The sequence below is a fragment of the Culex pipiens genome, chromosome 3 (assembly GCF_016801865.2).
Source record: "Culex pipiens pallens isolate TS chromosome 3, TS_CPP_V2, whole genome shotgun sequence".
Lineage (NCBI taxonomy): Eukaryota > Metazoa > Arthropoda > Insecta > Diptera > Culicidae > Culex > Culex pipiens.
In genome coordinates, this window is record NC_068939.1 from 81,847,705 (window position 1) to 81,873,422 (window position 25,718).

General features: G+C 37.1%; 1 protein-coding gene across 14 annotated transcripts in view; it reads left to right on the forward strand.

The window, feature by feature from the left end:
* The window catches only part of LOC120414208 (collagen alpha-1(XVIII) chain), a 622,129-nt gene that overhangs the window by 593,640 nt on the left and 2,771 nt on the right, over nucleotides 1-25,718 (forward strand). For all 14 annotated transcript variants that reach the window (XM_052710469.1, XM_052710470.1, XM_052710472.1 and 11 more), the window contains 2 exons: nucleotides 9,461-9,640; nucleotides 24,359-24,583. In XM_052710469.1, the coding sequence (XP_052566429.1) occupies nucleotides 9,461-9,640; nucleotides 24,359-24,583 (405 nt within the window). The remainder of the gene's footprint in view (nucleotides 1-9,460; nucleotides 9,641-24,358; nucleotides 24,584-25,718) is intronic.

The following is a 25,718-nucleotide window of genomic DNA, read 5'->3' on the forward strand; positions in this document are numbered from 1 at the left end:
ACCATATATTTCGATGCCTCTGTGCTCTTGTACTAAGCTTACTGGTTTTCCTATCTAGATAGCATAAGAGAGCACAGATGCATCGATTTGTTATTTGTTTATTTGTATCCATGGAAACACAGCAAACGTGCATCGATTGGTTTAAATGCAAAATGCTCTAAATATGAGTTATTTGCTAAAAGTAATTCATTGATTTAGCACGTAGTGTGCCATGAGAAAACAACACCAGGTGGCCCTTAGTATTGAATGATGAACCAATCATGTTTAAAAACAGATGCGATACAGCCGCACTTCAAATTAGGCTTAAATTATCCTTAATATTGTATGCCAATGATGATTAATATCAACATTTTCAAATATTCAATATTCTTTCTTCACAAAAACTGGAATATCTCAGCTCAGAGTTGATGAAACTTCAAAGTTGCTTAGACGAAAATCTTCGGCGGAAAATTTCCTACAAGATGCATGTATTCTCACATATGAGGAAATTTTTGTGTTCAATACCGAGGGAAAAGATTGAAAAAAAGTAAAGCAAAAACTCGTATTTTTCGACATAAAAGCTACCGGGAAAGTGAAAACAAGGTTTTAAAAGGCCAAATCGATACATTTACTTGTTTATTGGGCCACAGACCATCATTTAATGGTATAGGCTATTTGAAATTTTAAAATTTTCCATTTTTTCTAAGCAGATTTTGTGAAATTGTCGAAAAAACTGATTTTTATCAAAAAAATGCCCAGGGAACGTGGTAAACAATTTTTCCGAAAGTTTTTATGTATGAGAGAGTTGTTTCTAACATGATTTTCTATCATTTGAGAACTGAGCACATTGAATTCCTCGACTTCGTGTTTTTTTGGGACACGCTAATGTAGCTATAGGAATACCGCAATGAGGTGTGACTTCAATCTTGTTGTTGTAGTTAATGTTTTAAAAAAAAAGTGATTAATTAATGAATCAAGGTATAGGAAAAGTAATATTTGGAACAACCCCTGTTCTGAGCGATCAATGGAGCATTTCCATTCGAGCAGTTTTTGCTTTTTTTCTACAATGTATTCCTTATGGGAGAACTGTCATTTCTACCACTCGAATCGGGTATTCCATCTAACCCAATCGAACGGTCACTCGAAATTCGTGCGATCATTGGATGGTCATAAAATGTTCATCACCCAAGCAAGGTTCTTAGAAAAAAGGAACATTTTATGGTTTTCCAGGAGAGCGTTCAGCAGCGAGTCGTGCTAGTTCGACACGCGATACCTCAAACGGTGAGGGATGTTTGTGCTAGACGAAACAAGCAAAAAAAAACCCCGCAACTCTGTTGGCGGCGATGCAAATCGTCCCAGCAGGTGAAAATTTACTTTCTCCTTGCGATTTTACATGGCTGGTGTGGTGACCACCTTCGGGACTGACGGCGGCTGCTGCTGGGAAGCGGAGATTGAATTTGCATCTCCGTCGTAAAAAGTGAAGAGAGAGAGCGGTTTATGCTGGCATTAAATAACATAATTTCGTCGCTGGGAAGGGGTTCTTTTCGGGCGAGAGCACGTAGTAAATGTTATTATTACTACAGTAACGTAAATTTTACGAGGGTGGTTTATGTAAAGTGGCCCGCCCCGTCGGAATTAGAGTGTAAATATTTCGCGCAAACAACATCTTGCTACAAATGTTGCTTGACGGCTTGAGAGGGCGACACAAACAACAAATTGACACAATTTTGGGGAATTTATCTGGTGAACAAATGCATCAAAACCGCTATGATTATTCCCTCTTAATGCATTTCAAATAAGGTAAATAATCCAGAAATTGCTCCATTGGTTACTCCTTACAAGGCTCCATACTAATTTGGGGGCTATCCTTACAAAAATGCTATAGAAATGTTCGAAAATCTTTATCTCGAGAAGGTATTTCCTGATCGATTTGGTGTCTTTGGCAATGTTGTACACCCAAAGGAAATATATAGCTCAAAATCTGCAGCAGTGGATTTGCTACAGAAAATGTTACATTTTATAACATTTTTTGCAGCAAGCTCATAGCTCAATTTTGCCCGCGTGTAAACATGTCAGCGATCTGCAGATCTCACCAACACATATAATGCTGGCGCGTCCCCGAGCAACACTCCAGAGAGAACATTATGTTCGCGCTTTGTCCCTCACAATTCATCAAGCGTCTTTGGCGCAGTGGTAGCGTGTCGGATCAGCAACCTAAAAGTTGATGGTTCAATCCTCGTTCTGTTAAGATTTTTTTTCTGCAATACAATCAATCAGCCGTCGGTAATGTCGATAATTGTCGGTAACGGGCAAAAATGTCATACCCCTATATCGCAAAAAATGCATGAGGACAGATTTCATGCAGATTCTGATATACTTTCATGCCGCCATGTATCACAATCATGCGAGCGCCAGTTGGGTGTAAGTCATGATCAAGACTATTCAGCAAGAAAATGGGCGAATGTTAAAAATAAATATTCTTATGTTTTATTTGTTTAAAAATAAACTAGATTTTTTATAATTTTCAGCCCTTTCTCATTTTGATGATATGTTAGGCTGGTTTTTATTTAAAGTTTCTGTCACCCCCCCCCCCCCTCCCTTCAAAGTTTGCCAAAAAATAAGGAGGCAAATTTTTTTTTTTTTTCATAAAAACTTCATAATTTCAATGCAAATTTATGTGCAATGAGCTGAAATCAATTTAAAATGCATTCCCCTTCGTTTAGTATCATTTTTAAGACTAGTATGGAGTTTGGAAGGAAAGGGGTCAAGAAACAGCTTTGCAAACAGCAGAACAAAGGAGAGGGAGCTATTTCTTGGGGCATTTCTTCTGGCTTGCTCTCGCCGCCGCTGCTGCCCATTTGATTTTTTTTCTTGACCAGTTCCTTCCGAAGTGCATATACAGCTTTAGCATGTTTGGGTTGATTTAAAAACCACCAGAATTTTTGAATATTTCCGATGTTCAGTATCGCGAAAAAAAATTTTGTTGTTAAAATTTTTGTTTTCGTCAAAACTTACATTTTTTGAAAACTAGTGTTTGCAAATCAACTAAACTTATGTAAAATGCATTTTAAAACACTTTTTGCATTCAAATGTTAAGACTATGGCCTGTTATTTAAATTTTTATATTTTTTTTTAATTTGTTTGTTGATTGAAAAATCCATTTTAAACCCTTTGGGGTCGTACAAAGGGCCATTGAACTAAGAAAAATAAACTTTATCGTTGTGAACAATAATATCAACAATTTAAGCTTAACTTTAGGACCCAATTGGAATTAAAAATTTAAAAAAATAAGTTTAAATCATATTTAGCATGTTTGGGATCGATCAAAAATGTTTTCAATTTTTGTGGAATTCCAATGCACACCACCGCAAAAAAAAACAGAGCCGAGGAACATAAACTTCAAAAAATATTTCAAACCATCCACATCAGGGGTGCCCGCGAGGTGATATTTTGTGGCCCGCGGACCCATTTTGAATGATCATGTAAAATGGCCCGTTGACCACTTGTAAAGTGATTTTATACTTTTTCAAAATTATGGTTTATTTTAAGCTTCTGAAACTTCTTACTTTACTTTACTTTACTTTTACTTTTACTGCTCGTACAACCTCCGGGTCATGAGCTGTCTCCAGATGCGTTGCCATCTAACTCGGTCCTGGGCTGCTACTCTCCAATTCCGCTGCGGAACTCCCACACTTTCCAGATCTTCCTCCACCTGGTTCAACCACCGTGCACGTTGCGCCCCCCTCCGCCGCGTTCCAACCGGCTCCGAATTGAACACCAACTTCACCGGATTGATAGTCTGGTTCGGTTGGCGCGCATCCAGCGCGTCCGGCATTCTTGCGACGTGTCCGGCCCACCGGATTCGGCCAGCCTTGGCGACTTTCCGAATGCTTGGTTTGCCGTAGAGTTGCGCCAGCTCGTGGTTCATCCTTCTCCGCCACACATTGTTCTCCCGTACGCCGCCAAAGATCGTCCTAAGCACTCGCCGTTCGAAAACTTCAAGCGCTTGCAGGTCCTCCTCGAGCATCGTCCACGTCTCGTGCCCGTAGAGGACGACGGGTCTTATCAGCGTTTCGTACATGGTGCACTTTGTACGCCGGGAAAGATGACCAGACCGTAGGGTCTTGTGGAGTCCATAGTAGGCACGACTACCGGTGATGATGCGCCTCCGAATTTCTCTGCTGCAGTTGTTGTCCGACGTTACCAACGATCCGAGGTACACAAACTCCTCCACGACCTCGAACTCGTCGCCGTCGATCGTCACGCTCGGTCCTATGCGAGCCCTAAGGGACTCGGTTCCTCCTGCCAGCAGATACTTCGTCTTCGCCACATTCACCTTCAATCCAACCTTATCCGCTTCCCGCTTCAATTCGGTGTACCGCCTGGCCACATCCTCGAACGTTCTGCCGACAATGTCCATGTCGTCGGCATAGCAGATGAACTGGTTGGACCGGTTGATGATCGTGCCCCGCATGTTGAAGCCCGCCCGCCTCATCACACCTTCAAGCCCAATGTTGAAACAGAGGCCGGAGATACCGTCGCCTTGTCGCAGTCCCTTGCGCGATTCGATCGGGTCGGACATCGCTCCCGAAATCTTCACGCTGCACCGTGCCCCGTCCATCGTCGATTTCACTAGTCTGATCAGCTTCCCGGGAAAGCCGTTCTCGTACATGATCTTCCATAGCTCTTCGCGATCGACCGAGTCGTACGCGGCTTTGAAATCGATGAACAGGTGGTGCGTCGGGATCTGGTACTCGCGACACTTTTGGAGGATTTGGCGTAGCAAAAAGATTTGGTCCGTCGTCGATTTCCCCTCCACGAAACCGGCTTGGTACGTCCCAACGAAATCCTTTGCTCGCTCCGACAGACGACAGAAGATGATCTGAGACAGCACTTTGTAGGCCGCGTTGAGAATAGTGATGGCTCGATAGTTCTCACATTCCAACTTGTCCCCCTTCTTGTAGATCGGGCATATTACTCCCTCTTTCCACTCCTCCGGTAGCTGTTCTGTGTCCCAGACCTTGACTATCAGCCGGTATAGACAGGCCGCCAGCTTGTCCGGGCCCATCTTGATGAGTTCAGCACCGATACCATCCTTACCCGCTGCTTTGTTGTTCTTCAGCTTCTTGATGGCATCCTTAACTTCCCTCATCGTGGGTGCTGGCTCGTCCTCGCCGTCCACCATACCGCTGACGTCGTTTCCCCCGTCGCCCTGGTACTCCGCCTCTGGGCCGTTCAGGTGCTCGTCGAAGTGCTGCTTCCACCTTTCGATCACCTCACGCTCGTCCGTCAAGATGCCTCCGTCCTTATCCCGGCACATTTCGGCCCGCGGCATGAAGCCTTTCCGGGATTGACTGAGTTTCTTGTAGAACTTGCGCGTTTCGTTGGAGCGATACAGCTGTTCCATGTCCTGGCACTCCAACTCTTCCAGGCGGCGCTTCTTGTCCCGAAAGAGATGGGTTTGCTGTCTTCGCAACTGTTTGTACGACTCCTTGTTCCCTCGGGTGTTGTGCAGCAGCCACTTGTCCCGCGCTGCTTTCTTCTCGTCCCAAATCGCCTGACATTCCTCGTCAAACCAGCCGTTCCGTCGAACTCGGTCCACGTACCCGATGGCGCTCGATGCCGCTGCGTTGATGGCTGCTTCCATGTGGCTCCAGCAGGCCTCCAGAGGGGCTTCGGCGAGCTCACCCTCGTCAGGCAACGCAGCTTCGAGTTCCCGCGCGTACTGGGTAGCGACCTCAGGATCCTTGAGTCGCTCCAGGTTATACCGCTGCGGGCGACGGTACCGGATCTTGTTGACCTCGGACAGGCGTTGGCGCAGCTTTGCCACCACCAGGTAGTGGTCCGAGTCGATGTCCGCGCCACGGTAGGTTCTGACGTCGATTATGTCCGAGAAGTGCCGACCATCGATGAGAACATGGTCGATTTGCGTCTCCGTGTCGTTTGGTGATCTCCAGGTGTACTTGTATAGGGAGGTGTGCTGGAAGAAGGTACTACGTATGGCCATGTTTCGGGAGGTAGCGAAATCGATGAGTCGTAGGCCGTTCTCGTTCGTCTGCTGGTGAGCGCTGAACCTCCCAATAACCGGTCTAAACTCCTCCTCCTGGCCAACTTGAGCGTTCAAGTCGCCGATGACAATCTTGACGTCGTGTTTTGGACACTTCCTGTACTCGCGGTCAAGAAGCTCGTAGAAAGCGTCCTTGTCATCGGCGTCGCTTCCCATGTGCGGGCTGTGCACGTTGATGATGCTCAGATTGAAGAATCGGCCCTTGATTCTCAACCGGCACATTCTGTCGTTGACTGGCCACCACCCAATCACGCGCTTCGCCATTTCGCCCAGCACGATAAAAGCTGTCCCCAGCTCGTGTGTATCGCCGCCGCTCCAATACATAGTATACCCACCGAGCTCTCGGTGGTCCTTCCCCGTCCAGCACACCTCCTGCAGCGCCACGACTTCGAGACCGCGGACCCGCAATTCGTTATGAAGAATGCGGTCGCTCCCATCGAAGTTGAGAGACCTGCAGTTCCACGTCCCGAGTTTCCAATCCCTGGATCCCCGAAAATCGGGTCGGCGATTGGATCGGCTCGCATCTGGAGCTCTCTGCACTTGGTTTTTACGGCGGGTGCGTGTAGCCATCACAAACCCCCTGTCTCGCCGGAGGACCGTCGTACCAGGACTGTTTAGAGTCCCACCCTGGCACTGGGACTTTTAATCAGCCGCCCCTAACCTGGGGAACAGACGCTGTTTCGAGCCGCCCCTAACCTGGGGAACAGCCGCTCTAGGGGGGGGGGTCTGAACTCTATCCGCTGTAAGCCGCCTGAAACTTCTGAAACTTCTGATTTATCAATATTTTGATCCCCACTTTAGGATAAAAATAATTTGTTCAAAATATTTTATAATTAAAACAATTTCACACGTTTCAATGTGAGTGAAACTAGTAAATATCGTCAAAACTTTCATCAAACATTTTTAGAAATATCAAAAAAACGTTCAAGTTTGACTTAGGTAGAATTCTGTAATAGTTGAAAAAATAATCTTTATTAATTTGCAAGTCACCCTCAAACTTACATTGCACTTCCTTAGGGATTCGAACTCATTACAGTTAGATAACGAATCTGATTGACTATCAACTGATTCAGGCAGACAAAATGTGGAAATCGGAGGATCAAGTTTGCAGCAAATATTTTACAAGGCTTTCGTCGATCAACCAACCCCATTATTAAAAAATTAACTCGAAAAACCAGGAGCAAAAATATATTTTCAAAAAACTTTAAAAAAAATGAAATTTAAGTGCATTCAGCTGAAATTAATTAAATATGCATTCCTTTGCATTAAAAATCATTTGAGCATGTTTGGGTTTATTAAAAATAATTTGAATTTTGGTGAATTTTCGATGAAATAAATAAATGTTGTTTCGCTTTTTTTGAAAATAATGATTGCAGGTTAACTATACGGAAGCTTAAAACATTTTCTAAAAGTTTTTTTTCATTGAAATGATGAAATTCTGGATCTCAACGATTAATCATCATTAATCATTAACCACATGTAATGTCACCACCATTTTCGAAATATAAAAACAAAACTTTATTTTTTTTTCGAAAATAGAAGTACATTCAGCTAAGAACTTTTTTTTTTCAAATACCAGAAACAACAAAATCAACAATACCGATAGAAACTCTTTATTTTGTGGTTTCTATTATTTTGAAAAGACATTTTTTTTAAATAACAGAAATGTAATCTTTTACATTAAAATAACGTAATTTTTTTTAACAACCTTTTTTTGTAAATTTGGCCCGCAAGCTCATTTGAGCTTCAAATTTGGCCCGGCCTCCAAAAACTTTGAGCACCCCTGATCCACATTAACGACCCCTGGGTCTTTTGTGGTCTCTATTGCAAGTTTTCTGCTCGAACCTAGGAGTCCAAAGGCTTGAATGGGGAGAGCACCCAAAAACCTCTTTTTACTCCAAGGAACCTTCCACCCCAGTGTTTGAACTGACGACCTTTGGATTGCGAGTCCAACCGCCGCCAATGATTCCATCGGAGTAGGCTTGGTTTGGTGTGTTGTTTGTACTTATGGCATGGAGACGACTGCTACACCTGGAATGACTTAACGGTCTAACAACAACCAAGGCCGGGACCGACATTTTACTTCCTCATCCGATGGAAGGTTGGATCAGATGGGAATAGAACCCAGAATCATCCGCTTACAAAGCGGACAGCGTAACCATTTGGCCACGCACTGCCACTTCAAAAAATAAAAACTAATAAACTGAAACTAGCCAAAAAACTGAACTAGTTTAAAATGCATTTTAAAACACTTTTTTTTCATTCAAGTATTGAGACTATCGCTGGTTATTATTTTTTTTATATTTTAAAATTTTTGGTACATTTGCACTATAAACGTGAATATTCCTTAGTGGTTCTCAAACGCATGAACACAATTAACGATTTCGAGAATTGACCTTTTCCATGTAACTTGAATAACGTTAACTTATAAAATTTGGTTTCAAATAAACAATCAAATATTATTTAAAAGAAGCTGTAATCGAACGTCAAAGTGCTCCATTGAACCCCATGGAAATACACGCCTTATTTGTAATAATGCCGAATATGAAAAAAAAAAATCAAATTATGTTAGCAAATTTCGCGAAGCAGTGACTTTTCATTACAAATAATCCACTGCGTTCCTCAAGACATGCAATGTTTGTTATGAAATGTTACATTTTGCTAAATAATCGATACTACACTGCTGTTCTTATTCTAATAATTATTAATATATTTATGTTATATTTAATTTTATTACATAAATTTATAAATTTTCCTCATCATAACCTTAAAAAAAACTATAACTATAACTTCCCTTCGTTATGCGTTTTTGACCTCGCCCGGTTGCACCGTGAACGGCTCATTCCTGGACCGAAAGATCCCAAGCACAATAATTGTGGTTCCTGGGCAACTTGCAACTTAATGCCAACACAATGCCACCCGCTCCGTAATCCAACAATGGAAAAACCCCAGCATCAGGAGCGTGCAATTAAAAAGCAGCAACAAAGTGCAGCCAAGTGCAAGATGTGCAAATTGCGTTTGGCCCACCAGCATCAGTAACGATGACGATGTTTGTGTATGCCCCCTCCTCGAACGAAAAGTTTTCAGTAACGAGAAATATATTTTATTGTTGACTGCTCTTTGAATGGTAAAACTGGAATAATAAACGCACCGAAGAGTTCGGGCTTTTGGAAAGAGTTTATTATGGCTCTGCTGGGTTCATGAATTGATAATGAGCTTTTATGAAGGAAGATGGTGAAATTTAAATATTTGCGTTGAAGGAAATGTGATATGATATGAAAAGTTGGAGGAAACAATAAGCGTATTTATTTATTCTTGTTATTAACAATACCAATTACCATCATGTTCTGAAACAACCAGTTAACAAAATCATCAATTATTTATACAAAAATTTTTACTCAATTTCACCCACAGAATCCAGAACGTCGACTCGATCGTGCGGATAGCGGACCGTGAGCTGCCAGTGGTAAACACCCGGGGGGACGTCCTGTTCAACTCGTGGAACGGCATCTTCAACGGCCAAGGTGGCTTCTTCTCGCAGGCCCCGCGGATATACAGCTTCAACGGGAAGAACGTCCTCACGGACATAACCTGGTAAGTTATCCATTGGAATCACCATGCGTCTCCATTAAATTGGTTGAATTTACAGATCAAATTGGACGTTCAAAAAACTATAATAATATTATTACACTCAAACCCCGATGGATTGACACCAACTGTTGTCAAACGAACGGGGTCACGTTTTAATTTGACACTTCCTTTTACACGGAGTTCACACACACTACCAAACGTTTGTTTTGATAGTGTGCGTGAGCGCCGTGTAAAAAGTGACAATCCGTCACTTTTTAGTTTGACTTTGACCAACCAACGGGGTACAAACTAGAAAAGTATCAAACGAAAAAGTGACTAACCACCGGGGGTTGAGTGTATAAAGTAATCGAGAATTTATTTCATCAAGTTGTTGTATATTGATAAAGTGGAATTGCACATGAAATTTATGAATTTACATTGTTTAATGTAAAATTGATATGATACCGTGATATACGCCATTGGACTTGCACTGCATATTTCAAACTTTCGGATTTTTTTACAAATCGATTCTCGCAGATTAGTAAACTGACAACGATAACAGTTGTGGCGTAAAATCAATCAAATATTTGATTTCAAAAACAGGTTTGCTCAATTCAAAGCCATACTGCCAAACCAATTCAATTGCGGAAATACAAATTCAATCTCGGACTCTATCAGAAAATGAACATCGCATGAGCGAAATCGAATAGCTTTCCGCAGTACCTACCATTCCCACATGTGTGCGGTTGTGACACTCAAACAAATTGTGTCCATTTGCTCCGGTAATAAATTGGAAATTATGATACGAATAATATATTAGATCACACACTCCACCCCACCGCCCCTACCCACACCGGAATTTAGGGAGGAAGAAAAAACGGGCGATAAAACTCCCAGCCCAGCAGGAAGAAGCCGCAAAAAAACGGCCAAATTGTGCGCATCCTCGGATGACATGTCCAAGATTGGGTATTTGCGGTTGTATTATCGGCTTACACGTGCCAGATATATTTATTTGCTTTGTGATGGGCGGATTTTTTTTTCGACACGTTTCCGTGTCCTGAGTTGAGGTTGTTTTGGGTGGAACTACACGTGTAGTTGAAGGCCTACGCAGAGAAGGAAGTAATAAAATAAGACAGATTTTATTTACAAATTCAACTGAGTACCTATTTCTCTAAATTTTCAATATTTTGAAATTTGTATTTCTAGATTTGGATAAAATATTCCTCTTTTTTTGCAACATTAGTTTCTCCATACAAAAACCGTATACCTGCCCCCACTACACATTTAGAAAGTCATTTTTTCTCTGTTGATATTTTGTCACGTGCTGTAAGAATCTGGCTCCCCGAACCCACTCCAATCGACAGATTACATTTATGTCAATTTCATGAAATTTGTAAAATTTGGCAGTGTTGCCATTTTTTTAAATTATGATTTTTAGGGAACTTTAAAAAAAACGGTCAAAAAACTGTTACTTTAATTTTCGATGCAGAATCGGATTTGAAATGAAATAGTACTTTACAAAATTTTAAGGTTGATTTTTACGAAAATTTTGCAATGTTTAGGATTTTCCAATAGTGCACATGGTTGCTCAAGCCTGATATATATATTATATATTTTAAAAGCTCAGCCCAATTGAATCTCTAGTTGCTGTGAAGAGTGGGGAGACTTGATCCCTAGCCTGTATCTCGTCAGTAGTGTGAAATTGACTCAAATTCACTGTATATCATAGAGCAAAAAAAATCGGAATGTGTTACACACACTTTCCTAAAAACTGCTACAAAAAAACTCAAAGAGATCTTTTTTCTTTGTTTTAATAGAGCAATTCCAGCTCAAATCAGGAATTTTTCTGGTTCTTTTGTACCCGACCTTCTCCGATTTCAATGAAACTTTTAAGACATGTTATCATAGGTCTATATAAGCCATTTTTGTGTATATGGAGCCAGTTGCACTCGATAATGACATTTGAGAAGGACGTAAGGGTTTTAAATATGTTTGTATTTTGTAAATTAAATATTGCTGTATCTCTACGGGCTTTTTGAAAAAAAAAATACACTGAAAGAAAAATACACGCCACTTCTATGAGATTTTCCAATTTTTAAGTTTAAAAGTCAAATTTTAAGGGGATGTCACGACTTTTTCGTTCAAAAATTTTGTGATAATAGCCTTAAATGTGACAAAAAAGACTCACAAAAAATGCAGGATGGTATGTCTCTCCTAAAAAAATACTAAAATCATTAACTAAAACTGTTTTTTTGAAAAATGGTCTAAACATCAAAATTTTCAAAAACCAATAATGGGAATCGATTTCCCAGACAATTTTACATACAGTCTCCATATTGACCATTGTTCTATGTCCAATCCTTGTGAAGATACAGCGGTTTTAAAAATAAAATTGTTGAAAAAATAGGTTTTTTAGTCGTTTTTGGCAACTTCTATATGACAGACTTGATTTTTCAGTCTCGTGAATATTTTTACCGAAATGCTCGTCAAATTTCCCATAAGTTTGTCTTTGACAGCATTTTAATTGAATGTATGGGCTTACAAATAAAAGCATTATTACATTGTTTATAACTAAATTATTTTTCAGTGTGGTAGAAACCTGGATAGTAAATAAGTTTACGTAAATATTTAAGAGGCAGTATTTGTAAATAATGCTCGGTTTGTTCTAGAGGTCTTATCGAGGTGCTCCGATTTGGATGAAACTTTCAGCGTTTGTTTGTATACATGAGATGAACTCATGCCAAATATGAGCCCTCTACGACAAAGGGAAGTGGGGTAAAACGGGCTTTGAAGTTTGAGGTCGAAAAAACATAAAAAATCTTAAAATTGCTCGCATTTCCGTTAAACTTCATCAATTCCAACTCTCTTAGATGCATTCGAAAGGTCTTTTGAAGCACTTCAAAATGTGCCATAGACATCCAGGATTGGTTTGACTTTTTCTCATAGCTTTGGCAAAATACTGTTAAAAAGAGATTTTTTTAAAACCTTAATATCTTTTTGCCTCCAACACCCATACTCCTATAGGTCAAAAGATAGGGAATTTCATGGACTATAAGCCTACGGTAATAGCTTTTTGGCCAATCGCAGTTTTTCTCATAGTTTTTCGATTTTTCTATAACAAACATTTTACAACGTTAGTTTTTGCCTTGTAGGCCGTCATAGCGGCACTTTTTGGTCTCAATTTTGTCATATTCGGAATCCTCGGACAATTCCACGTAAGTAAGTATATCATCTCATGTATAGACAAACAAACGCTGAAAGTTTCATCCAAATCGGAGCACCTCGATACGACCTGCTACACATTGGTGAAAAACTCGCTCTTAAACGCGTCAAATTAAAAAGCTGTCAAAGACAAACTTATGGGATATTGGACGAGCTTTTCGATTAAAAATATTCACGAGACTGAAAAATCAATCTGTCATATAGAAATTGCCAAAAACCACTAAAAAACCTATTTTTTCAAAATTTTTATTCCATCCTATCCTGCATTTTTCGTGAGTCTTTTTGTCATATTTTAGGCTCTTATCACACAAATTTTGAACCAAAAAAAAATCGTGACATCACCTTAAAATTTAACTTTTAAACTGGCGTGTATTTTTCTTTCAGTGTATTTTTTTTTCAAAAAGCCCGTCTTCTTTCCTACACGTTTGTCTTCAACCACTTTTTGATACGATGTAACAGTTTAGAGATACACTGCCCATGTTCGCATAAATGTCCCATATGCAAAAACAGCAAGCTGAGAAAAACGCCAAACAAGTTTGTCCCACACATAAGGCTACGTGTCAAGTTTTCGCGAAAAAAATGGATTTCCTCCTTATTTTTAGAACAAAGTACTGGATGTTATATGCTTTTCTGAAAGAGCTCGCAATTTTGAACCAAACTGCATCAATAACTCAAAATCGATGAAAATGCATATGGGACATTTATGCGATCAGGGGCAGTACAGCAATATTTAATTTACAAAATACAAAAATATTTAAACCCTTACGCCCTTCTCAAATGTCATTTTCGAGTGCAATTGTCTCCATATACACAAAAATGACTTATGTAGACCTAGGATAAAATGTCTAAAAAGTTTTATTGAAATCGGGGAGGGTCGGGTCAAAAGTACCAGAAAAATTCCTGATTTGAGCTGGAATTGCTCAATATGTAAATAAAACATTTATTCAAAATATATATTATTTTTAATGCTTTAAATTTTTTTAAAGGAGGATCAAGTTAACCCAAAAAGCGCTCAATTTCACAAGATTCTCTGTAATTACTCTTAGCATTAAGAACAATGTAAAACAAAATCCGACTCGGTCCTTACCAGGTCCCAGTACCGAAAAGGACCTAATAAAAATAATTTTATGAAAAAAAAGCACTCAATTTAAAATGCCAGTGTCTCAGCAACTATTGATCCAATTTTGAATTTCAAAAAATAAAACATGTATATATACGTGAAATTTTCTGATTTTCTGATGAAATTTTATCAGTTTTTTTTAATTCAAGAAAAACACTTGAAAAAGACTTCAGTTGTATAATTGCTAATCTAAGCTAATTTTTTCAACGGAAATTAACTTGAAGTTTAACTGATGTTCAAGTGTGATTTTTCAAGTGAAACATTGAAAGCAACCTTGGGAAAATCTTAAGACTAGCCTTACTAGTTGAAAAAAAATCGAAAATTACATTAAATCCTACCAATGTCATTTTGGTATACTTGTGACCTTGCTTGTGACGAATGATCACATTTCGGTTGAACTCAGCGTAATTTAATTAACAGCCATTTCATCCGGCCCGCGACGGCTTTTCAAAATAGCTTTTCAAATATATGATAGGCCCTTCATGTTGATCATGAAATATTTAATCAATAAATAAGGTGCTTTTCTAAGCTTTTCTTTTTTGAGGAACTTGATAAGAATTGATTTATTATCAAGTGAGTAAGCAAAAAATAATGTATTTCAGTACAACTTTGCAGTGATAAAGTTTTGTTTGGCAAAAGCTTATACATTTCAAAAAAGTCGTACTGAAAATAAGGATCGCTGCAAATAATTTAAAAATATTCAGAAAAAAATCTCAAAACGAGTTAAGTCAATCTTTTTTGCTACACTAGTTTAATCATTTATTGACTTAAAAAAGAGAATGTTATGAACAACAAATGTTAGTTTTTTAGAGGTCAACTTTGGCAGTGTTTTTTTACTAACATTTCTTATATTTTAAATAAAAAGAAGTATGCAGTAATTTTTCTAGTGCCTCAGACTATGCCTCTACGCATTTGTTTAGAATTTAAATGATAATGGTGCCATTTTAAAGCAGAAAATGTGAAAAACATGCAAAAAATTGAAAAAGTTACTGTAAAAACATGAAAAAAAATCATAGGCAAATGGTGGTAGAATAGACCAAAAACTACCAAAAACAAATTAAAATACTACAAATGAAACAAGAAAAACATAAAACAAGAGAAGTAAAGTTTTTCGTAAAACAAAAGTAGCTCAAAATGACCTCCTGAACACGGGAAAAATAAAAAATTTCGAAAGAGATATTTGGGCAGTAGAGGGTTAACATGATATGGTGGTCTACAAAATTTATTTTTGGCACTTTCTAAAAATAACATTTTTATATGATTACTGATTTGCATTACATAGCCAACTGTTGCTTAGTTGATTGCAAGAAGTATTTATGAAACAAGAGTATAAATAGACAAAAAAACATTTTTTACCTAAGAAAAAAAAACTCAGATTACATGGATTTTTATTATTCCAATAATTGTTAGTACCTGTATTAAACAATGATTGCAAAACTATGCAAATACTTCAATGTTCAATAGAACAAAAAATTGCATAGTTGCATCATTTTTTGCAAACTACGTATTTCAGCAACTTATCGTTCAAAATCCTTACAAAACATGACTTCCTGCTGTGCGCATCCCGTTGACTCTCCATCTCTATGACGACCGGGCACGGTCACTTGGGTACCAGGCCATTCAATCTTGGTGACACGACATTGGCGCTGACACTGCCAACAGCAGCAGCAGCCAGTACCACCAACTGACAGTTATGGTGGTTGATGATTATGTCGTTTGGCAAATGTAAGCCATTTTTTTCGTTTCGGCCGGTATGGACTGCCGTCTTGCCGTTTCCCAGCTGATGTTGGGACCTGCTGTTGGCGCTAACTGACAACATGGTCCGAATGCGTATACACGCTAGTGAACGAAGATGTGAATCTGATTTATTAGTGGTGTTGGGGGTTTCTTTTTCTCTCGCCTTTGCCAAAAGGAGATTTATTGGGCCCAATGTTTGTGAATAATGGCGGGGATTATTTGGCGAGCGTCAGATTGACTTTGGAGGGTTTTTCAGACTTTTGTTAGGCGTCAATAGAATCTTATAAGGACAGAAATTAATACGGATCGCTAAAACACACAATTTTTCTGCAAAACAGCCTAACAGCAAGTATTTATGATTCACTCCTAACCACATAAAAAGTAAAAAGCACGTCGCAGACAAAACCATTAAAATGTTTCAAATATTAAAACACATTTCGAGAGTACCCAAATTGACACGAATTGAATTAAATTTGCTCACACCATCGTCAAAATCTACATCTTTCATCAAACGGCAGCAGCATCAACATATTTCAAACACATTCAAAAACCACTTACTGGTTTGAGGGAAAATGATGCAAAAAAAACGTTATTCGTCAATCCATTTAGACACGTTTAACGAAAAGCTTTTCCCGGTTTCGAGGGATAAAAATACAGTGAGAAAGCAGTGAAAAAAAGGAGGAGACCACATCCATAGCTCGTGGCTATGTTATGTGTATCGTCGCCTTCAGGGCGCGGAAAAAATGATAAAAAAAAGTGCATAAAAAGGATCTGCCAACCTTTCGCCCTCCCCTTAAACCACCCCCCTTAAGGAAAATGGTTTTCCATCGCGCGTCAGGCCAACTCTGTAACGCCCGTTGGCTGTTCACAAAGGAGCCACGAAAGAAGAAGAAAAAAAAAGTTTCTCAACACTGAAAAGAAGAAAAGCAGCGAGAAAACTCGAAGGAGAAACATATATATTTTAAATTTAATATTTATTGTTTGCCTTTCCATCATCTATGTAAACATGTTCGCTCGTTACAATTTGGAATTTGGTGAATGGGAAGAGTTAGGGGGGAGATGAAAAGGGGTGTAAAGCAACACACTCCACCCACTCCTCTTCGATCAGAACGGTTACAAGCCCTCGTTTGGAGCTTTCACGTGTGTGGGGCTCAACACACTCGTCATGTTTCTCATTTCGCCTCAACAGAATGGCAAAGGAAATAATAAAGTGTGTGAACGTGTGTAAGGAGATGTACGGAAAAGGGATAAAGCAACCGGTGGCGTTGATGTTTGTTTGAGTCCTGGGGCGTCGTTTCATGGATCTTGTTATGTTTTGTGTGTACTTGTGTCAAGTAATGTTTGCGAATGTGATGCGTTTTCATTAGTGAATATATAACATGTTTGCGTGTTATCATTATAAACCTAAGAAGAAATATCAATTAATTGAGCCTTGTACCTAAATTGGACCTTCCAAGCAAAATATTAGCAAATTTGGAATCTAATGGAAATTTTTCAAGAATCTCTCATTTTGAAATTGTTATTATTACTCTCAGTAGGCTGGTACAAATTTTATTTAAAGTTTTTGTCTCCCCCCCTCAAAGTTGGCCCGAAAAATCAGAGGGCAAAAAAAATATTTTTTTCAAAAAACTTCAAAATTTCAATGGAAATTGAAATGTAATTAGCTGAAATCAGTTCAAAATATATTCCCCTGCATTTAGAATGATTTTAGCATGTTTGGGTTAATTTAAAAATGTCCTGAATTTTTGAAAAATTTTCGATGTTTATTTCAGTCCATATTCGATTATCCGAAGGCCTCGGAAAAATTTCACTTCGGATAATCAAAACTTCGGATAATCGCATCACGAAAAAAAAATTTTTTCGTTGTCTAATTTTTGATTGTCGAGCTTAGGTATGACCCCTAAACTACGCTAAAATGATTTAGAATTTTTCAATGCAAGATGGCGGCCAAAATGGTGATGCAATATTAAAAAAATGCATTTTATTTTTAAATAGGCAACCAACAACTCAAATTTGACTTAAACTAGGTTGTAGAACTCAAATTTTATGATAAAAACAAGAAAATGAAAAAAAAAATACGAAAACATTTTTTTTTGTTCGTGATTCGATTATATTTGTTTTTTGTTTTTTGTTTTTTGTTTTTTGTTTTTTGTTTTTTGTTTTTTGTTTTTTGTTTTTTGTTTTTTGTTTTTTGTTTTTTGTTTTTTGTTTTTTGTTTTTTTGTTTTTTGTTTTTTGTTTTTTGTTTTTTGTTTTTTGTTTTTTGTTTTTTGTTTTTTGTTTTTTGTTTTTTGTTTTTTGTTTTTTGTTTTTTGTTTTTTGTTTTTTGTTTTTTGTTTTTTGTTTTTTGTTTTTTGTTTTTGTTTTTTGTTTTTTGTTTTTTGTTTTTTGTTTTTTGTTTTTTGTTTTTTGTTTTTTGTTTTTTGTTTTTTGTTTTTTGTTTTTTGTTTTTGTTTTTTGTTTTTTGTTTTTTGTTTTTTGTTTTTTGTTTTTTGTTTTTTGTTTTTTGTTTTTTGTTTTTTGTTTTTTGTTTTTGTTTTTTGTTTTTTGTTTTTTGTTTTTTGTTTTTTGTTTTTTGTTTTTTGTTTTTTGTTTTTTGTTTTTTGTTTTTTGTTTTTTGTTTTTTGTTTTTTGTTTTTTGTTTTTTGTTTTTTGTTTTTTGTTTTTTGTTTTTTGTTTTTTGTTTTTTGTTTTTTGTTTTTTGTTTTTTGTTTTTTGTTTTTTGTTTTTTGTTTTTTGTTTTTTGTTTTTTGTTTTTCTGTTTTTTGTTTTTTGTTTTTTGTTTTTTGTTTTTTGTTTTTTGTTTTTTGTTTTTGTTTTTTGTTTTTGTTTTTTGTTTTTTGTTTTTTGTTTTTTGTTTTTTGTTTTTTGTTTTTTGTTTTTTGTTTTTTGTTTTTTGTTTTTTGTTTTTTGTTTTTTGTTTTTTGTTTTTTGTTTTTTGTTTTTGTTTTTTGTTTTTTGTTTTTTGTTTTTTGTTTTTTGTTTTTTGTTTTTTGTTTTTTGTTTTTTGTTTTTTGTTTTTTGTTTTTTGTTTTTTGTTTTTGTTTTTTTTTGTTTTTTGTTTTTTGTTTTTTGTTTTTTGTTTTTTGTTTTTTGTTTTTTGTTTTTTGTTTTTTGTTTTTTGTTTTTTGTTTTTTGTTTTTTGTTTTTTGTTTTTTGTTTTTTGTTTTTTGTTTTTTGTTTTTTGTTTTTTGTTTTTTGTTTTTTGTTTTTGTTTTTTGTTTTTTGTTTTTTGTTTTTTGTTTTTTGTTTTTTGTTTTTTGTTTTTTGTTTTTTGTTTTTTGTTTTTTGTTTTTTGTTTTTTGTTTTTTGTTTTTTGTTTTTTGTTTTTTGTTTTTTGTTTTTTGTTTTTTGTTTTTTGTTTTTTGTTTTTTGTTTTTTGTTTTTTGTTTTTTGTTTTTTGTTTTTTGTTTTTTGTTTTTTGTTTTTTGTTTTTTGTTTTTTGTTTTTTGTTTTTTGTTTTTTTGTTTTTTGTTTTTTGTTTTTTGTTTTTTGTTTTTTGTTTTTTGTTTTTTGTTTTTTGTTTTTTGTTTTTTGTTACTTTTTACTGATACATTTATTGTAAACTTTTGTAAGTCCTTCCATTAACTTTTAGGCATCAGTTTTCCCAATCCTGAAATATTTATTTTCCCAAGAAATCACTTCCGCCCAAACGAGGGTCACTTCCGGGAATCAACCGGCATCGGCTTGTCACACGCTGACATAATGCAAAAAGCCGTTATCAATTTGCCGCCACAGCTCACGTCAAATCAAATTTTGCTCAAATCTTTCCCCTCCTAATCGCACTCCCCCAATAAAGTCCAATCATGAACCCTCAAGGGGGGTGGGAAAAAATATCACCTTTTTCAAAATATAGGTAGTACGCACATGTCAAACCCATCAACCCATGCGGGGTATGCCATCCATATCGAAATTGACAAATGATTGAATCGAGGCTTCAGTCATTCGATTTATCAGGAAGGACTGAAAAGGACAAAAATGTCAACGTGCGTGTATCCGGGATGATGACAGCTTTTCACGCAACCTGGACGAAATTCGAGCTTGTACCTGGACTTATCCGTCAATCGCTATGGGTTCAAAAGAGGATTTCAAGTGTCATTCTATTGAGATAAATTTGAATAGTGGAATTTGATTGGATATGAATTCGTAGAAAAATCATTTTGTTATGCAAAATTGATTCTTATTGAATTTCACCATCTCAAGTTGAAAATTCATAGAATTTCCCTCAATGCTACTGAAATTGCCATACCAAAACCACAATCTCAGTTCTATTAATCGAATCTTCTGTGCGAGCATGTCGCATGGCATAATTGTGGCACGTTATCTGACTGACAGATATCTGCGGCTTGACGCCGCCAGTGCTCGCCACCGTCAGCCGTCATTCAGCGCCAAAGCTGTCAGCATCCGGAGGCGGCACAAGGGACAAGCGAACTGGCAAGCAGCACAGCAGTCGGTGGTGGCACATCTGTCAGAGTACTTCCGCCACAAAAGCGAAGATATTTGGGGAAACCGTTAAATGGGGCTTTTCTTTTTATTTGCTTTAAGGGATAATCTGATTTGTTGGCATTAATAGGGGTTAAAAATTAAGTTAACGGTGCACATTAACCAGAGCATTTGTACCCAGATTATTGTTACAGACATTTTAGTATCTTCAAAACTAAGGAAACCAATTTTTTATTCATCCCCTAAGCTACTATTTGCATAAAGATTTGCGACAAAATTTGTAAATTTTTATAATCATTTTTTTTTTCAGGATTGGGTCCGTAAGTTCAACAATTTTGGAATAAGAAGGCAACAACTTCCTTGGTTGCTGTGTACCCTTAAATTTGTCTCTTTTAATTTAAAATATGATTTAATTTTTCGTGATCAGGGATCCAAATCACTCCTTAGACTCCTTAGAGCAGCGACTCTCAACGGGGGTACTTGATTTACATGGCAGGGGGTACCAGCCTAGAAGAAGGTTGAGAATCGCTGGCTTAGAGCAAATTTTCAAATAAATACAAGAGAGGTCGGGACAACTTCTTCCGACTTCGTGTGAGTTGGCAGAGAATGACCTATTTGTGTTTTCCATATTTTTAAGACTTTTCAGTCTGTAATCCAGTTAACATAATTTGACCTAAATTATAGAGAATTTTAGTAAAATAATGCAGTCAAGTTACGAATACTGTTTTTTTTAATAAGGCCGTTGCAAATATTTTTTTGAAGTTTATGTCCCTCGACTCTGGTCGGGGTCGAGGGGGGGGGGGGACATAAAAATTGAAATAACAAGCCTCTGGTCTCAACATTTGAATGAAAAAAGTGTTTTAAAGTGAATTTTATACCTGCCCAGTTGTTTTGCAATCAATAGTTTTCAAAATATCCAAAAATTGAAGAGATTTTTTTTCGCCGAAAAAAAACTTTTTGTGGTTGCTTGGAATTCCACAAAAATTGAAAATATTTTTCAACGATCCCAGACATGCTAAATATAATTTTAAACGCAGGAAAATGCATTTCTAATTGTTTTCAGTTGGGGAGACTTCTATTTCCATTAAAATTTTGAAGTTTTTTGAAAAAATATTTTTTTGCCGCCTGATTTTTCGAACCGATTTTGAAGGGGGCGACATAAACTTTTAAAAATATTTGCAACGGCCAAACAAAAAAATTCTAGAATTTCGTTTTTTTCCAAAAATTTGGATTTTGCTTTTTTTATTTTGATGTCCATTAGGGTAACAATAAAAAAATTACCTCAAGGATATCCCCTGATTCGATTCTTTAGGCAAAAATAAGTAACTGTGAAAATTATGATCAAAATCGGTTAAGGTTTGAGGGTTGCTATAGATCGTTAAGGTTGGTGAAAAACGTCTTATTGTCTAATCGCTAATTACTCGTCAGGGTTAACTCGGATCGTTTTGCGGTCTTCGACAGAGTTGTTTGTCATAAAATGTTACTCAAGCATCTTACACTTGACAATGACACGACACATTTAACACCAACTATTGATGGAATTTTGAAATTTTTGATTTTCCCCATACATGTTTGCGGTTTTTTCCCATATAAACTTCAACGATAAAAAGCGACCCTTATACCTTAACCGATTTGGCTGAAAAATCACAAATTATTTTTTTTACCTTAAGAATCGAACCAGGAGGTATCTCTTACGATTTTTCAAAGTTTTCATGTTTTCTTGTCACACTATTGTCCATGCTCTTCTTATTTCAAAAGATGCCATTTTGCATCATTATTTTTACCATACAAATTTGCAGACTGGTCTTACAAAATGAGAAGTTGAATATTCGAAAACCTGTATCTTGGTCAAGAACTTTCTGATCGATTTAATGTTTCCGGCAAAGTTTTAGGAAGTTCGTTGTAAGGATAGTCGCAGAAAAAATTGATTACAGAAAACCGGTTCAGTTTAATTTCACTTTTTATCACTTAGGTAGGGTCACTCACAGTCCAGAGGTCTCCAGTTGTTTGTCCGTTCTTGCTTTAGGGGACTAAAAAATGCAACTTTAGCGTCAGAATTTTGGTCAGTAACATTTTTAGATGCAATATGGAATTCACATGTATTCACATGTATGGACAGTACTTTTTTTTATAAAATGCTACGTTTTCATTTTATAAGCACGTTCTGGGAAGTTATTTATAAATATTATTTTTTTTAAATAAAAAATTAAAAAATATTAAGTGAAAGAAAAAAGACAACAAAAAAATATTTTCAAAAGGCTGACACAAAATTCCTTTGTTAATCAGACAATTGGTAACTGAGAAGAAGCCTCTTAAAATTATGTAATGTGGATTTTTCTCAGTGTCGTCTAATCAGCCCTCATTTTGCACTTGATATTATGGCGACTATTGTTTCAATTTTCAATGCTTAAAAATTAAACTGTTGTGAAATTGTCTGCTTTTTTATAAAATATTTTAAAATTTAAATGTTTAAATCAAGTCAAGTTTTTAAAATGGATGAAAAGAATGCAAAATAGATTTTTTGACAAAACCATGCACAAAGCATTATCCAAAAAATATCAAAGAGAAGAAAACGTAACTTACACAAAACAAGTCATCCAATAAGCACAAAATATTTTAAAAATTGAGAATTATTTTCTCCATTCATTCGTGAATCAAATACAATTTTAGACTCAATTATCCGAAGGTTCGATTATGCGAATCCTCCATTATCCGAAGTGTGATTATGGGACTTCGGAAATAATCGAAACATGACGATATTTTTTTTATTTTTATTTTTTTTATTTTCTTATTTTTAACATCAAATTCGAGTTCTGCAGCCACATTTTAGTCAAATTCGAATAGTTGATTGCCTTATAAATAACAAAATGCATTTTTTTTCAGTATTTAACATCCGCCATTTTGACCACCATCGCCATCAAAGAAATTTTTGGGAGGCCTTTGGATAATCGAGTCTGAGATGTATGTTCTAAAAAAGTCAACTGAATTAAAACAAAACTCTTTGAAAAATAAAAATACAATTTAATTCTTAATTCTTGATGCAGTCCAGACTCGATTATCCGAAGCCTCGATTGTACGAAGTTTCGATTATCCGAAGGTTTATATGGGACCTTGATTTTTTTTCGTGATTCGATTATTCGAAGTGAAATTTTTCCGAGGCCTTCGGATGAACGAGTCTGGACTGTATTCAGATTCAGAACTAGAACTAAATAAACACAAATTAATTAAACACAAAAAAAGACCTAGAACATAGGGACCATCCATAAACCACATGGATACTTTAGGGGGGGGGGAATAACAAAACTCTTTGCTCACTCATTAAAAAAAGTGACAGCAAAAAATTGAAATTTTCCAAACAAAATTACATAGTCTCATGAAGCAAGTTGAACCATAACATAACATTTTGATTCTAAATTTCTTGTTTTTTTATGCTGGTTGTAGTTATAAAATGGGTTCAAACATTGACTTTAAGTCATTTATTAATCCCTTAAAACAATTCAAAAAAGTGATTGTAAAAGTGAAACAAAGAAAAAAAATCTTAAGATATTCTTTAAGATTTTGCCTAAAAAAAAAAAATTAAAACAAAGTTAATTCTAAAATTGCATAAACATAAATTGAATCGAAATGGGCGTTAGAAGGAATTATATTGTCATTCACATTTTCTCATCACGGGACGGTACGCTATTTCCGGCAGCAGCGGATCTTCTCCGACACTCCTCCGGTTTGCACTCGCGCACGTAAGAATCACTCAAGGGGTTTTCGTCAGAAAGCGAATACGCGAATGATATGGCAGCCGAGATGAGATTCGTTCACGAGAGTGATTTATCCTGACAGTTGATTTGATGATCATCCCCTCCGTCGGTAATGGGAATGAATTTTGGGGGAGGCTTTGATGAACAAATGGATGGGGATCCTTTTACTTTGGAAGAGCAGAAGCGTGCTACATTATTGCGTCGTGCTGTCATTTTGCCATAATGGCCGCCGCCATAATGGTTTCGAGGGGCAATTCCAGAAATTGCATGTTTCAAACAGATTTAATATTTAACTTCACAAACTTGCGACGCTTTCCCTAAATAAACTCCAAAGGCGAGACACCATGATGGCCCCGTTGAATAAACTTCCCCGGAAGAGTTTGTCACTCCATCCGGACCAGCAAGATTTTTTTTCCGCTTCCTCAAACGACATAGATTCCATCACTTTCCTTCCTCTCTCTCTTTCCAGGCCCCAGAAGCTGGTGTGGCACGGTTCCAGCACGCTGGGCGAGCGCACGATGGACACGTACTGCGACGCCTGGCACTCGAGCGCGCCGGACAAGGTCGGCACGGCCAGCAGTCTGCTCGGCAATAAATTACTAGATCAGGAGCGGTATTCCTGTGATAATCGGTTCGTGGTGCTGTGCATCGAGGCGGTGTCCCAGGACCGGCGGCGGAAGCGGGACGTCCGGAGGTAAGGGGGCCAAAAAATAGAGAACGACGCGAAGACTTAGACAGCGGGACTTGTGGGATTATGAATCAATTCACATATTTAAATATAAAAAAATGGGACATTCCGACATTCTGGAAGTACTTCCGTTATCGTTACATTTTTGAACAAAAACTCTTGCAAATTGTTCATTTTCTCAAAAACTTTCCAAAATCACCTCCACTTATCTGTGATTTTCACCCTTTCATGGTATACATCACCGTCCCCAATGATGGCCTCTAGAGTTGAAAGTGATTTGTGGTGAAGGATCTGCTTTGTCCTGGACGAAAAAAAAACAAGAAATTGAGTCCACACTCTCTTATGCAATTTCGATCACCACCAGAGCAAACTCGAAGGGCAAAGGGAAACGATGGCATCCCGCACAAAGCGTGCGGTGACACGTGATTGATGTCACGAGTTAACTAGGTCCTCATGGGTGTCAGAATTTGGCGTGCTGCCATAATTGGTTACTGTCGGGGGTAGCCCAACCTGGCATTATGCAGTATAGTTGGGAAATGAAATTAATTGGAAAGTTTGACTGGACCTAGCCTGTCCCATTTTGAGGTCATGTCGAGGAATTTCAGGTGCTCACTTCTTAAATGATAGATTATGATGTTAGGAACAATGTTTTCTTAGACAAGAAAAAATAATAAAATACTTTCTCGCACCCCCTAGTCGATTTACTAAAAAAAGTCACTTTTTTGAACAAATTTTCTAAAATCGCTTGGAATCAATACAAAAACTGCTTCGATCAGGTGTGTGTTATCTTCAAACGATAGGTTTTTGTCCATAGATTAAGATGCACTATCAATATTGGACCAAAATTTAAGTTTTTGGACTCTCCCAGGCGGATTTGTGTCGAAAAAATCGCATTTTTTCGAAACTTTTTTCAGAAATGTTCATTTAATTTAGGGTAGCCTATTTTTCCCAGTAAAACCAATACATGCAGCTTGTAGGAAATTTCATGGCGAACATTTTTCCTTCTGAGAAAATCCAATTTCGACACTCCAGAGCCGAGATATTTGAGTTTTAGTGAGGAAAAAAGTGGCAATTTTCAAAATTTCTCAAAATTCAGAAGCAAGGCCTACTAATTACACGATGTAGCAAGCATATGTCTCAA